The sequence below is a fragment of the Peromyscus eremicus genome, chromosome X (assembly GCF_949786415.1).
Source record: "Peromyscus eremicus chromosome X, PerEre_H2_v1, whole genome shotgun sequence".
Lineage (NCBI taxonomy): Eukaryota > Metazoa > Chordata > Mammalia > Rodentia > Cricetidae > Peromyscus > Peromyscus eremicus.
In genome coordinates, this window is record NC_081439.1 from 90800998 (window position 1) to 90814442 (window position 13445).

Consider the following 13445-nt stretch of genomic DNA (forward strand, 5'->3'; position numbering starts at 1 on the left):
TTCAGGACCTCATGCTTTTCCAACAGGATGGCCATGGCTCACCATAAAGTGAGTTCATCTTGAATAACATAAAGAAACATATAGCAGGAGGTCAGAGAATTAAAAGTTGTTTGGCATGCCTTTTTGGATAAAATCTTTTGGCAAAATATGCTTTGTAATTAACAACACAGTCAGTTACTGGCCATTCACAAAAGACTGACCTGCCAGGCTTAATATACCAGCACTATTGAAGTAAATGAAAGGACTCAGTTCTTAATGAGAGGAACAGGGATGTCTGGCACACTCCCAACTCTTTCAAGGCTTGCATTGCTGATGACATACATATGCATCCAGAAAGCAGCCTAGGATATTGTGGCCAGAAACAAATGCTGCACAGGACAGTCCAGGGATCAGACCCAGACTCTCTTACTTCTGAGTAGAAAAACTTGATACCTCTTTTCCCTGAAAATACTACAAATCCACAGTGCTATCCATTGCTCTCTCAAACTCATCACATCACAACCAATGTTTTTCCACTCTAGCTCAGCCCTATCACAATAGTGACTTTTCCTAGTGAGAGAAAATTCAACATTAAAAGATGACAGTACCTCAAATGCGGGCCTACTGACTCCCAGTTTGCAATCTGGAATAACTCTTAGGGTGGAATTATTTAATCGTAGAAGCTGATACTGATCTGTATGGATCCTACTCAGTGCTTACCCCCAAACTCAGTAGGACGAAAAAAATTAGACTGTATATTCTCTAGCTCCTTCATTCAAATTCTCAGTCCTGTGGCTGGCTGCATGTCTTTGCCCACCAGTTTGAACAGAAATTCGGGAGTTCTGAAGGTGTCTTTCTGGTTAACATGACCCCACATTATAAAATGTGGCTAAATTACCAATTTTTAAAGTCTTGCTGAAATTTGGATTTTTTTCTTTGCTTTTTCCCTTAGTAGCTTTTGATTTGTGAATTGTAGCACTGTGACCATGAATATTTTATCAATAAGAAAAAACACACATGCAACTTCTCTTTAGAAGACTATAATGGAGGAAAGGTGGTGTATTAGCCCATAACCCCTAGTATGACTAACAGGCAACTTAGTGACTTAAAAATATTTTTCTCCTCAAGTGGGCCAATAAGAAGTACATCTTAGGCTGCTTTTATCTATCATCCACCCAGTTCTTAGAACAAACTCAATACCTCTTGAGAAGTTTTGTAGAAAAAAAACCAGGAATATAAATCAAAAGTGATAACTGACTATAAATTAATCACCTAGACATTAGTAATCTTTTAACATAGTTGAATATAAAAACTTGGCTTCATCATCTACCTCAGCTAATGGATTACTTTTTCCTGTTATGTAGCAACAACTGCAAGTATCCCCTTGAATAAAATACATATATGCTGCTATAGTCTAAAATCCCTGTAAATTAGTCACCTTAGCTTAGCAATAAATTAGTGCAGTTAGACCAGTCCTTAGCTGTTGTAGTAATTGTGATTCATGTAGGAGACTCAGACATCTTGTCTATAAAGAACACAGCCTGCCAATTTAGTCACAAAGGCCCATGAACAAAAATCACATATAGCATTTATTTTACCTAATAGCTTGACACTCTAAAGTGCCTGAACTCTCTAACAATAACCCCTATGACCTTTTAAAGAATCAGTTAAGATTTTAAATAAAGCAGTATTAATGAAGTGGTGCATTAAAAAGCTATGAAGCTGAACATATTTATATATCATTTTCAATGAAAGAAAATGCTCTTACTCAAAGGTTTACAGTGAACAAGTTATAGCTCAGAGTGTAATTATGGGGAAAATCACTTCCTTATTATGACTAATTATAATAAGCATTCAGAAAATTGAATACACTGAAGCTCCCCATGCAAAGTTCAGGCAACATACCTCTAAATAAAAGGCCCACTTTTCATCAAATCTTATAAAAATTCATTCCTACCATTTTTTAAAAAGGAAATGACAAAGTAGATGAAATTAAAAATGAGGAAACTGAAGTTATTTATATTTTTCAAAAGCTAGAGCTATGAATTAATTTACTCTTCAAAGACTGGGGTACAGAGGGTATCTCTGGTCAAACCTGTTCTGTAGAAAATCTTTGCTTGGTAAGAAATTAAGAAAAATCATATCCAAGTCCTAACTGTACATTGACTATGTAACTCAATATGGGTTAGCTCAGTTTATGGAAGAGGTTTGCTTCTAAACAGTTACACGGGGGTTGAATTTATGAAAATAAATTAATCTTGAAATCACAAGGAAGACAATAAAGATACTACACTGAATCCTTCTGCAAAGCAAAGCACCACTTGTAAAATGAATAATCTCTCCCTAGTGTGACTGTTTCCCTTACATTTAAATGTAAAATGCTGACTTAAAGGAAGAAATGACACAGTAATAAAACAGAGGCATTAATGGCTTAGAATATTTTGTTACCCATGAGAATTCTTTGTGAAAATCAAATGTAGAATGCATAATTTTAAAAAATGGACTCTTTGACAATTTTTGGCCAACATTTACATTGACAATGGCCATTTCAAAAGTTAGGGAACTCTTTTTATGATTTCTAAATAGCTGATTCATTCTCTGGATGTAAAATGAACCAGAAGCCATTTTTTTTAAGGGAGTCTGCCACAGAACCACACTCTGTCAAAGAGACCTTAGTCCAACCCTTTCAACTTCCTAGTATAGAAACTGAGGTCCAGAAAGGTCACAGAACTGGGGTAGGGGCAGCTAGGAACAGAACCCAAGTCTCCTTGTTCTCAGAATTCATCACTTTAAAAAAAAAATTAAATGCTGAGGATACATGCAAACTGCCGATGAAAGAACTGTTACTGAGCCTAGGCAAGCAGAAGGAAGACAGTGTGGATTCTAGGGAAGGAAACAGAAACTTCCTCCACCAAACAATACAGACAGGAAGGCAGGAGACCTGAGGATAGACTCTGTTGCCCATTCCCTAAGGGTCCAAATGAGTAATGCAAATATTTATGGACTAAATCCCCTTCTAAGAAGTTGCTTTAACTGCTTGCCTCCTCCTTAGGCTTCTTGTTCTGCACGAGGCCTTGCTGATACCCAGCAAATCCTCCGGAGATGGCCAGTAAGTGCAAAGCATCCCAATGTTCCATGACACTGAAAACAATGCTCAAAGCAGAGCTTCGGACAAGGACTGGATTTCCATAATGGCATCTTCCACTCCATCTCAAGGTCCTTCTGAAAATAACAATGAGGTGTAATTTCCCGAGCTAGGTAGACTGATTTATTTTTGTTGTTGCTTGTCGTGTGTTCATAAAGGCAGGAATTTTAAGGCAGGAGAAAAACAGAACATAATGTGCATCATAGTTGCAGAAAAATAATCAAAGGGAAAACAGACTGTATACATGCGACTAGAAGTCATTTCACTTGGTGACTTTGTGAGTCATGCTAGCCATCTGTGTATGAATGGGGACTCTGTTTTCAGTTGTACATTAAGAGGATCTAAAAAAAAAATTGGAAACCTTTATGGGGGAAGGAAAGCAAAAAAGAGAATATTAGCTTCTAAAATATGGGGGGGGGATAATGACAGTAGCCAATTTGTCTATCTCATCTGTTTATTCTCATGAAGGATGTTACAAAAGCACGCTATTATTAACTGCAACCAGACACATCAGAAATGGAACTGGGATCGCTCGAGAGGTGTGCATTAGAGGTGCTTTTGAAAATGAAGTACAGCTCTCTCTGAGTGGCAGGAGTCCTCAAGGCTCACATACAATGACAGACGCTTTGTTATATTAGGGACAGAGTGAGACTAGAGACATGAGGTCTAGCTTTAATAGTCCAGGGACAGATTTTTGAATTACACAAGAATCATGCTGGCCAGCCCCATTAAGCATGGGATGATTCCATGTAAGTGTGATGTACTAAAAATGAACCGAAAAAAAAGCTGTCTTCGAAGCCAGATAAGGAAGAAAAAGTCCCCAAGTTTGTGCAAGCATCATTAATCTATCTAAATATGATTTGAGCTTCCACTTTAGGATACGTTAGAAAACATTTGTTCTTCATGCCTTTAAATGCTCTTCCCTCTAAAGCTCAGAAGTAAAAATGCCTGATTATAACTTAGAAAATATTTTGACTTCTGTCAGTGATGTGCTTCTGCATTACATCCCAACAAAATCAGTTAGGATGTATGCCACACAACTTCTACAAACACAAGCCTATTCATTTAGAATACCCTGAAAATGAGTGCCTGAGGTGACTATCCCGAGAATCAACCTGTCAAACTCTGCCCATTGTCATTTGTCTTACAACCTTTCATACTGTTTGAAAGGGCAACATGACTCCCGAACAGTGGAACTATACTAGTTTCAGGCTATGTGTCATTTTGGAAGGTTCCGACATGCTATGTGCCGTTCTCTTTCTTTCTAAAGTGCCGTGTCTGTCAATAATCCTGTCATTTAGAATTAGCATAATGCTGTCAATGGAAGAAAACAGAGCAGTGGTGGTGATAAGTTTTTATGTTCAAACACAAGAGAGACTGTGTTAGAATTCTCCCTGGGGGAGTAATTTTTCTCATTTAACAATTATTTTAGCCTTGCAGGTGGATATGACAACACATCAGTTAATGAATATTTTCCCCAAATTACTCATTTTTCATACGTTTAAAAGATCCCTTTAATAAGGGATTCTACTGAAGTAATACACTTCATCAACGGCCCTATTCCAACTTCTGCTTATTTCAAATGTACTCTCTTATTTTTTTAACTTTAAATTCTCTACTAAAACTCTTTAATAATTTTGTTTTCCCCTATGGCATAAGCACATGCAGGACTCTGTATCTCATGTTAAAATTAAACACAGCAAATAGGGTATTTTATTCTGGGGAAAGAGTTCGAATTACTCGACAGTGTGAAATTTCTCCAAGAGAAGGCTATAGCTTTCATAATATAGTTTGACTTCTCCAAATAAAAGATCAAAAATACATAACTGACTAATATGCAAGGATAGGCCATAAGGCCATCTTCATAATTTTCTTTTACATAATAATCACATATATAACTAGGCATGTAAATGTACTGCTACACAAAGAATGTAAAGAAACATAGTTCAGGATACTCAAGTCTAGTGACAAGAGAAATTTACATATTTGGTACAGATGTAATGTTTTTCAAACATTTTCAGTCTATAGCTGGCTAGATCTGTGCTTATAGAGGCCACAGATGCTACTAAGGCCTTGACTGTATTAAAAAAAATGAAATGGTGAGATTATAAGGAACTTATTTTTCTTTATATTCTAAATTTTTTTTAGCGTTTTCTTCAGGAAGTCAAAATTACTAAAGATTGTGCGTGTGTGTGCACGCACACATTAGTAAAATTTATTTTACTATTTTCGTTTTGGTAAAACACAAGTAAAATTTACCATTTTAGCAGCTTTTGTTTCTATCTTTTCATAATTTTACAAGCACATAATTCAGTGACATTAAATGTATTTCTCCTCTCAGATAACCACCACTGATTCCAGAACATCCCCACTGCAAATGGAAATGCTGTACCCACTAAGCAGTTACTTCCCATCCACCCTTTTTCCACGGCCTGAGAACCACTAATCCAATAATATTCCTATAGGGCTGCCTATTCTGGACATTGGAATACAAATGGAATCATACAATGTGTGGCCTATTGTGTCTGGTTTCTTTCATTTAGCATGATATTTCTGAGGTTCATCCATGCTATATCATGGATTATGGCTGATATGGATATACTATTGGTAACCAACAGTTGGGTTTTCACTTTGTGGTTATTGTAAAAAGTACTGCTATGAGCATTCTTATTTAAGTTTTTGTTTCAATATCTTTCTTAAATTAATTTGGGCATAAATCTAGAAATGGAACTGTATCAGCCTATAATTAAAAATATTTTTACTTCCACTTTGACACCCTGTTTAAAGCAGCAATGGTTTTCATAATTAGCAAAGGCAACCTTTAGACTATCCTTCCCAAAAGAACAGCATTCTATTTTTAACCACAATAGTACACTTAAAACCAACTCACATTTCTTAGTTACAAAAGTAACTGTTACTCTTTGAGAATATATTTCTTGCAAGGTTCCAGTGTCTTACTTGAAACAGCGATGAAATAACAGAAAGAGACAGTCTTTCCCTCCTAGCACAGCCATTCTAGCAGTGTGTAATTCCCTTTCAAATGCTGGTATACTAAAAGTACAAACCCCTGGGTGTTGTTTGAATTTGACAAGAGAATGTTACATAATAAGTCGGGGATTCACGCTCCCAAACAGCAAGTCGAAGGAATATAGAACCCTGTAGAAATTCAAGCTGGCAGACAGTGACCACAAAAGACAAATAGCACTTGACAGAATACATAGTGCTACTATTTCAAGTGTTGTACTTCCCATCCACCTAGCAGAACATCAAAGCCACACAGCAAGGTGAAGTTTTGCTGTTGAGAGCTCTTGATGTGAACTAAAGGGGATGTTATTAACTCTGCCTATTTATACCTATTCATCAGTTGCTGGGGTCTCAAATTTTTCTTCCCCATGAAACCTACATACATTTACTCACTATGTACACATGAACAAAACGTATTCATGTGTTTATACATGCTCAAACCATATTTCCAACTCAGTGGCTGCAAGCAAGGGTAAAAGGGCTTCTGTAGCTTGGTCATCCAAGAGAAAAGCAAGCAACAGTCCCCCAAGAGTAAAAGTAACCATCTAGATTATATGTTCATCAGTGGGGACATGAATTGGAGCCATTAAATAAAAACTACTAGGAGATAGTTCCACAATATTGGTAAACTTCTCTTCAAAAAAAAAAAAATCCAAATAGGCCTGGTGTGATGGAGCACACATGAAATCCTGCTACTCAAGAAGCAGACAGTAAGAGATCTTGAGTTCAAGGGCAGCCTGGGCAACATGGTTGCAAACAAACATAAAGGTTGACAGAGGAAAAGAAGAGAAGGAGGGAAGGAGGAAGGGAGGGGACATAAATAGGAATGTTAAACTTCAACAATAAAGAAGGAAATTTTAGTTCTATAAAAGGGTTGACACTTTTCAAATTTTCTAATATGTTACTAGATTTTTTTCATTTCTTCCTTTATAAAGGTTGTACAATGCTTTCATATTCTGATAATGATACAAAAAGCCTGTAACAAAACCCAGAAGGGATACTTTCATCCTCTTCTATTCCAAATGTTATAAAATAGCTCTGGTGTCCCCAAAATAATTCATATCCAAGATCTTCTGAGATGATTCTCCAGAATATTATTCTGTACACAGAGTAGTCACCTGCAGTGGAGTAAACCATCTGTAGTCTCCCGAGGAATCATAGAAAAACCAAAAATAAAATTCAAGTCCAGTTAACTATGAGGACAAGGATCTGGTTACAAGGCAGTCTCAGTAACACTGGGAATGATTCTTTGAAACAACAGTAGAAGGAAAAGCTCTTCTAAGGATGCAGTGGTTCTGTTCCTAAGTGGCATGTGAGAGGATGCTATTTATCAACAAATTGCCCTTGTTTTGTTCTTCTACCACTAGTTTCTTCATACTCTGCATATAAATTTCTCTCTGCATCCTGGTAGAGACCCTATCTTGCCATTTCTGTACATGTAGAACACTGCCTGGAACACAGCTGCTATTCAGGAATACAGGCATGACCTGCACTCAACTATTTCAAGTGCCAAAGAAAATCACCATGAGAACCTCTGAATCCCACATAGTAAAGAAGAAAAATATAATTAATATAGGTTTCTCTCCTAATGACAAGGCACAGACATACTCTAGGTAGAACAACAGTATTCTCAGTGTAATTTCAAGTGTGTGTATTAATGTAGCTAAGAATGAATTCACACTTTTTTTTTCAAGACAGGGTTTCTCTGTGTAGCATTGGCACCTATCCTGGAACTTACTCTGTAGCCCAGCCTGGCCTTGAACTCACAGAGATCCGCCTGCCTCTGCCTCCCGAGTGCTGGGATTAATGGCGTGCACCACCACCGCCCAGCTGAACTCACACTATTGAATTCTAGCTCCTGTCACAAACTGCTTTCCCCCAAGTGGTATATTTTGCTAACTCTTGCTGCTTCTTCCTGATATGTGTATTCTGACTGCCTAATCATTCAGTGGTGGTTACAGCACACCACCCTGGAATGAAAATACAGGGAGAAACAGACTCCAGCTAGTCTTTCTCACTACTTATTAACAGCCTTATTGGGTACTTAAGTGATGTAGGAGAACAAAAGTAACACCACATTCAACTGGAGATTTTAACACCACAGGATATTTGGCCGTTAAAAAAATCCTCCAGCCCAGTGGTGGTGATGCACACCTTTAATCCCAGCACTTGGGAGGCAGAGGCAGGTGGATCTCTGTGAGTTTGAGGCTAGCCTGGCCTACACAGTGAGTTCCAGGACAGGTGCAAAGCTACACAGAGAAACGGTCTCCAAAAACCGAAAACAAACAAACAAACAAACAAACAAACAACCTTCACTCATATCTCATTGTTCAATGGGGAGCTTTATTTCAGTGTTAGAATGGACAGGAAGCCTTATATTCTGGGCTCAGTTGGTAGCATCTACTCAGGAGTTACCGTCATGTAAAGTATCTTATAATCTTACCTCCCAATCCAAATAGTCACAGACATCCTCAAAGTTAGTGAGCAGAGACACCGAACAGAAAAGCCGTGGCAGCTCATCCCTTGTCATTGGTGGAAAACGGCTGTCTTTAAGGGCACTGTGGAAGACAGAGCAGAGATTAAAGCCATCTATTGATATGAAGGTTCCTAAGCTCAAATACTGACCATCATTTGAAATAGGTAAATAATTAAGAATCGGAAATGTATCAAAGGTGCAAGTGACTGTCCAAGGCCTTTTCAGAAACCTAGAGATTTTAGAAGTCACTATTTTTCATTGAATAGATTCTGTTTACTGGCTAATCCTGTGGCTACTTCAACTGTAAAGAATGAATGTTCAATTCACTCTCCTAAGCAATTTTTGATGTCTCTCCATGTTATTTTTAAAAGCAGAACATGCTTTATTTTACATTTGAGGAGAATAAAAGCTGGAGGAGTAGAAACATGCTGGAAGGCCTCTGAATCAACGATTGGAAGAGAAAATGTATATATGATCACACATAGCTCTCTTTCTATATAGAAAATCACACTGTAAAACTAAAAAAGTTAATACAAGCTGCAACAGTTACCACAGAACATTAAATAACTCAAAAAGATGAATTTTTTTCATCAAGGAAATAAAATCAAAGAAAATGAAAATAATCATTCAAATCATAGACTAAAAACACAAGGATTTCATGTACCCACTAAAGGACAACTGAAGACAGGACTCAAAAACCATGGAACTACAAGAAAGAGGGCTCATCTGTGCGACAGAGGTCTGATTAGGAGATTGCGAGGTCATTAATCCCATCAGTGGAGTTCTGAGTTTCTGCATACATCAACTCTGATTAGACCCTTTAATCACACTCCACTGTGCCAAACTCTAGAGACCCTTGTAAAGGATAAAAATGGTCTTCTTCCTAGAGTAGAAGAGATAAATCAATGGTGCCCCTCCCACACACCACCTTACTTTCTCTCTGCCTGTCACACACACACACACACACACACACACACACACACACACACACACACCCACCATGTTCCTTGTACTTTGTAAAGAAATCATTTCCTGGTCAAGCAGAACACACCTCTGATTATCTAACACATAAATGCAACTGTTGACACAGCATCCATAATCAAACAGCCTAGGTAGCAGCCAGGCATGGAACACGTTTTCACTGTTTCCTTCTCACAGATTACAAACTCAGAAACATAACAAAGTCCCACAGCCTTTGGAAATAATTGAATTCCCTTTTAAGTGACTCATTCCCAAATCCACTATTCTTCAACTTTTGTATTTTTGAAACAGGCTCTTATATGAACTTTTTTTTTTTTTTTTTTACTTTTCCCTCCCTTCTTGACATTCTAAAACTCACTGCATTTATATTTTCAGTGATTCTGGTGCTACTGCCATCCCACTATACGAAAGAAAATGCTCTTAGGAAGATACAGATGTAAAAATTTATAAAGAACAAATGTTCATGTCATTCAAGAGGCCGCGATCAACCAAGAAAACCAGGAAATTGCAAACGCATACTCTGAAGGCAGCATTTCACTATCTTACAATTTAACAACATAAGTTTCCTATGGTTTGGCTTTATTTTCCTCCTGACAAATAAAATTCTTAAAACACTCTCAAGCTCTCATCCAAAGGCAAGCTGAAGACACACTTACATTTAACCACCTCTTTTGCACACAAATACTGGAACCAAATGCTAACACATTGTGTAAAGTGTCCCTGGCATAATTAAAAGGCCAATCCCATGTTTTAGTTTTCCTGTTAAAAGGAACCAAAAGAAAGAAAAAGCCCTTTATACATTAGAATCATGTGAAATACAAATTTTGTAGTTAGGGAGTGGGTTTTACTGTGATAAAATATGCATAAAACTTAACATTTTAATCATTTTTAAATAGCTCTATTTGGGGAGAATAAGTATATTCACAGCCATTACTACCATCTATCCCCAGAAATTCAGAGGTTCCCCAAGTGAAACACTATACCAGTTAAACACTAACCTCCCATTCCTCTCTTGCCTCCAGTTCCTGGCATAAAATATAAATTAAGTATACTATGATTTCAAATAGTTGTGCTAGAATAGAATACACTTACTATTGTTTTTATTACAGCAGTCACATAGCACTAAATTCACCCATTTAAAGTACACAATTTGATGAGTTTTAATATAGTCAGAGTTGTACAGTTATCAGTCTTACTCAATATTAGAGTATTCTATAACTTTATAAAGAAATTCTGTATTTGTCAGCAATGAATCCAAGTTTTCCCTATTCCCACTTTCCTGGTAATTATAAATCTACTTTTTGCCTTCATGGATTTGCCTATTCTGGCCATTTTATGCATGTAGATTTAGACTTACAAAAAAGTAAAAATTATATTTAAAAATAAAAATATTGCCTTTTGTGTTTGGCTTCTCTCACTGAGCATAATGTTTTGGGGATTTCATCTGTGCAGCAGCACTTTATCCCTTCTATTATCTAATAATGTTTCATTATATAAATAAACCGTATTTTGTTTTTATTCATGGGTGGATGGATATTTAGACTTTTTCTTTTTGCTATGCATTATGAATTATGCTGCTGTGACTATCTACAAAATTTTTAGTAATGGCATAATTTTTCATTTCTTTTGGATACATACCTACGAGGAGAATTACTGGTCATTAAGGTAATTCTGTTGAGCTGGAGAGATGGCTCAGCAGTTAACAGCACTGTGTACTCTTCCTAGAAAACAAGTGTTTGATTCCCAGCACCTATCTGACGGCTCATAACCACATGTAACTCCGGTTCCAGGGGATCCAATGCCCTCTTCTGACCTCTAAAGGACACAAGGCACACATGTGGTATGTAGACATACATGCAAGGAAAACACACACATCAAATAAGCAAATCTTTAAAATAAAAAAAAAAAGTATTTCTGTCTTTAACTTTGTGTGGAACTGGAATTCTCCCCAAAACAGGCTGAATAATTGTACATTCCCACCTGCAATATATTAAGGCTCCCACGTGTTTACATCCTCAACAACACTTGTTGTCATCTGTTGTCTGGTTTTTTGTTATTTTGTATAATTTGGGACCTGCTTTAAGGGAGATACATTTTTGCATTCAGCTCTATCTTTTTACTAAAAAACAATGCATGCGATGCAGTTATCATACACTTAATGTCTCAATACTTTGTGGTAAGTTATGTTGTGTGCCATATTTCCTAAACTGACCAATGACAGCATAATTCAAGCCCACTAAAATTCAATCTATTTCAAATGGATGAATATTTCAAGTACCTAAAATGGAACAAGTTTTTCTCATGCTGTGGAGCCTTGCTGTTCAGTCACTCTAGAACTTAAGGGAAAAAAAGTATTTAGAACAATGAGTGAGTCATGATGGAAATAGTCTGATTGTATCAAAGAATTCAAAGAAAAATTTTGGTATTCGCATTTTTCTTCCATCTCCAAGTAACTTTTTGTTAAACTTGTGAGCCGAGAAACATCAATGGATCTCTATGCAAATTCCTAGAGAAATACACTGGCAATGAAAGCCTAGCAAGGATTTAAGGGATCCTAAAGAGATAAAAATTCAGCTGGAGACTCACCTCCAAGCTGCCAGGCCAGTGTGGATAACTGATACACAAGAGAATTCAGCTTATCTCAACCAAGCTCTTTTTAGAATACACCATACACACTGTTAAACCTAGGGCTTTGGAGCGGATGCTGCATTTTGAAGTCGGGCAATGACTTATATGAGGTGTCCCAGCTAAGCCCAAAATTGAGGTATGTCTATAATCCAGATTTTTAGGCTCAAGTCCAAAAATTAGTATTCACACATTAGTCTTCACCTTTGAATAGATTATACTTTTAAATTTGAAAATGAAATATTTGTCTGACTTGGCATTTTGATCTCAAACCTGTAGTGTCTCTGCCTAAAAGAAGATATGTAATCATTCAGTAGCATTCTTTAGTAGTCAAATGGAAAGCATTCCTAGACTTCTTGGCTACTGGAAATCTGCAAGAATAAATTAGTAATATTGTCCACTAAAAATATTTTCTACCCAACAAGTATCTGCCAATTGAAATTCTAGGGAGTTTAAGAAGCTGACAGGGGGATCTTGTAGTAAACCGATCATGAAATTTCTCTTTGAAATGATAGAAAGCCATTTTCAAATGTTTAAATAGTACTAGGGAAAATAACCAAAACGTTTATGCCCAAAATCAGCTGGCTGCTCCATCAACCATATGATGGACAGGAAAGGTTTAAACATAATTTAGTTCACATACCAAATTCAAATGTATTCAGTTCAATCTGGCACCTTCCCAAGTAGACATTTCACCTAATTGAGAAACAGCATTAACATCTGTCAAAGTTAATATCTAATGTTAAATGGCACTCCAATGGATATATTAAGAAAATAAGACTTCGGCTATTGAGGAATCAAGGTTTGTGAGAGTAGCTGCTGAAAAGAAAGCAAACATAGCTGGAAGGAGCCACAACATTAGCTATTACAGGGCTCATCCTAAACAATATTATTACCTGCAACGGAAATGACGGAAGTGCACCTGTCGCGCTTCCTGAAACCGAGCCCATTAATCAGTTAAGTAGTGGGAAGTTACCAAAGTGACAGGGCTTCCCATTACAGACAATCACTCTGCAGCACAAATAATTAAATCCACAATTAAGCACTGCTATTGGAATAGATAAAGAGAAATGAATGAAGTGTGCATGATTTTTTTAAAAATCTTGCTGAAAAGTTTACACCATTAGGAAATTGCTTGTTCTGCCATTCCTAGGCATCAGGACCCCAGGACCAGTAATGCTCATGTGGTACATTTGCACCACACAAACTTAGAAA

General features: G+C 37.0%; 1 protein-coding gene across 1 annotated transcript in view; it reads right to left on the reverse strand.

Annotated features, from left to right (window-relative positions):
- Positions 1-13445, reverse strand: part of Ammecr1 (AMMECR nuclear protein 1) — a 110642-nt gene that overhangs the window by 9956 nt on the left and 87241 nt on the right. The window contains exon 3 of the mRNA XM_059250543.1: positions 8592-8706. Within this exon, the coding sequence (XP_059106526.1) occupies positions 8592-8706 (115 nt within the window). The remainder of the gene's footprint in view (positions 1-8591; positions 8707-13445) is intronic.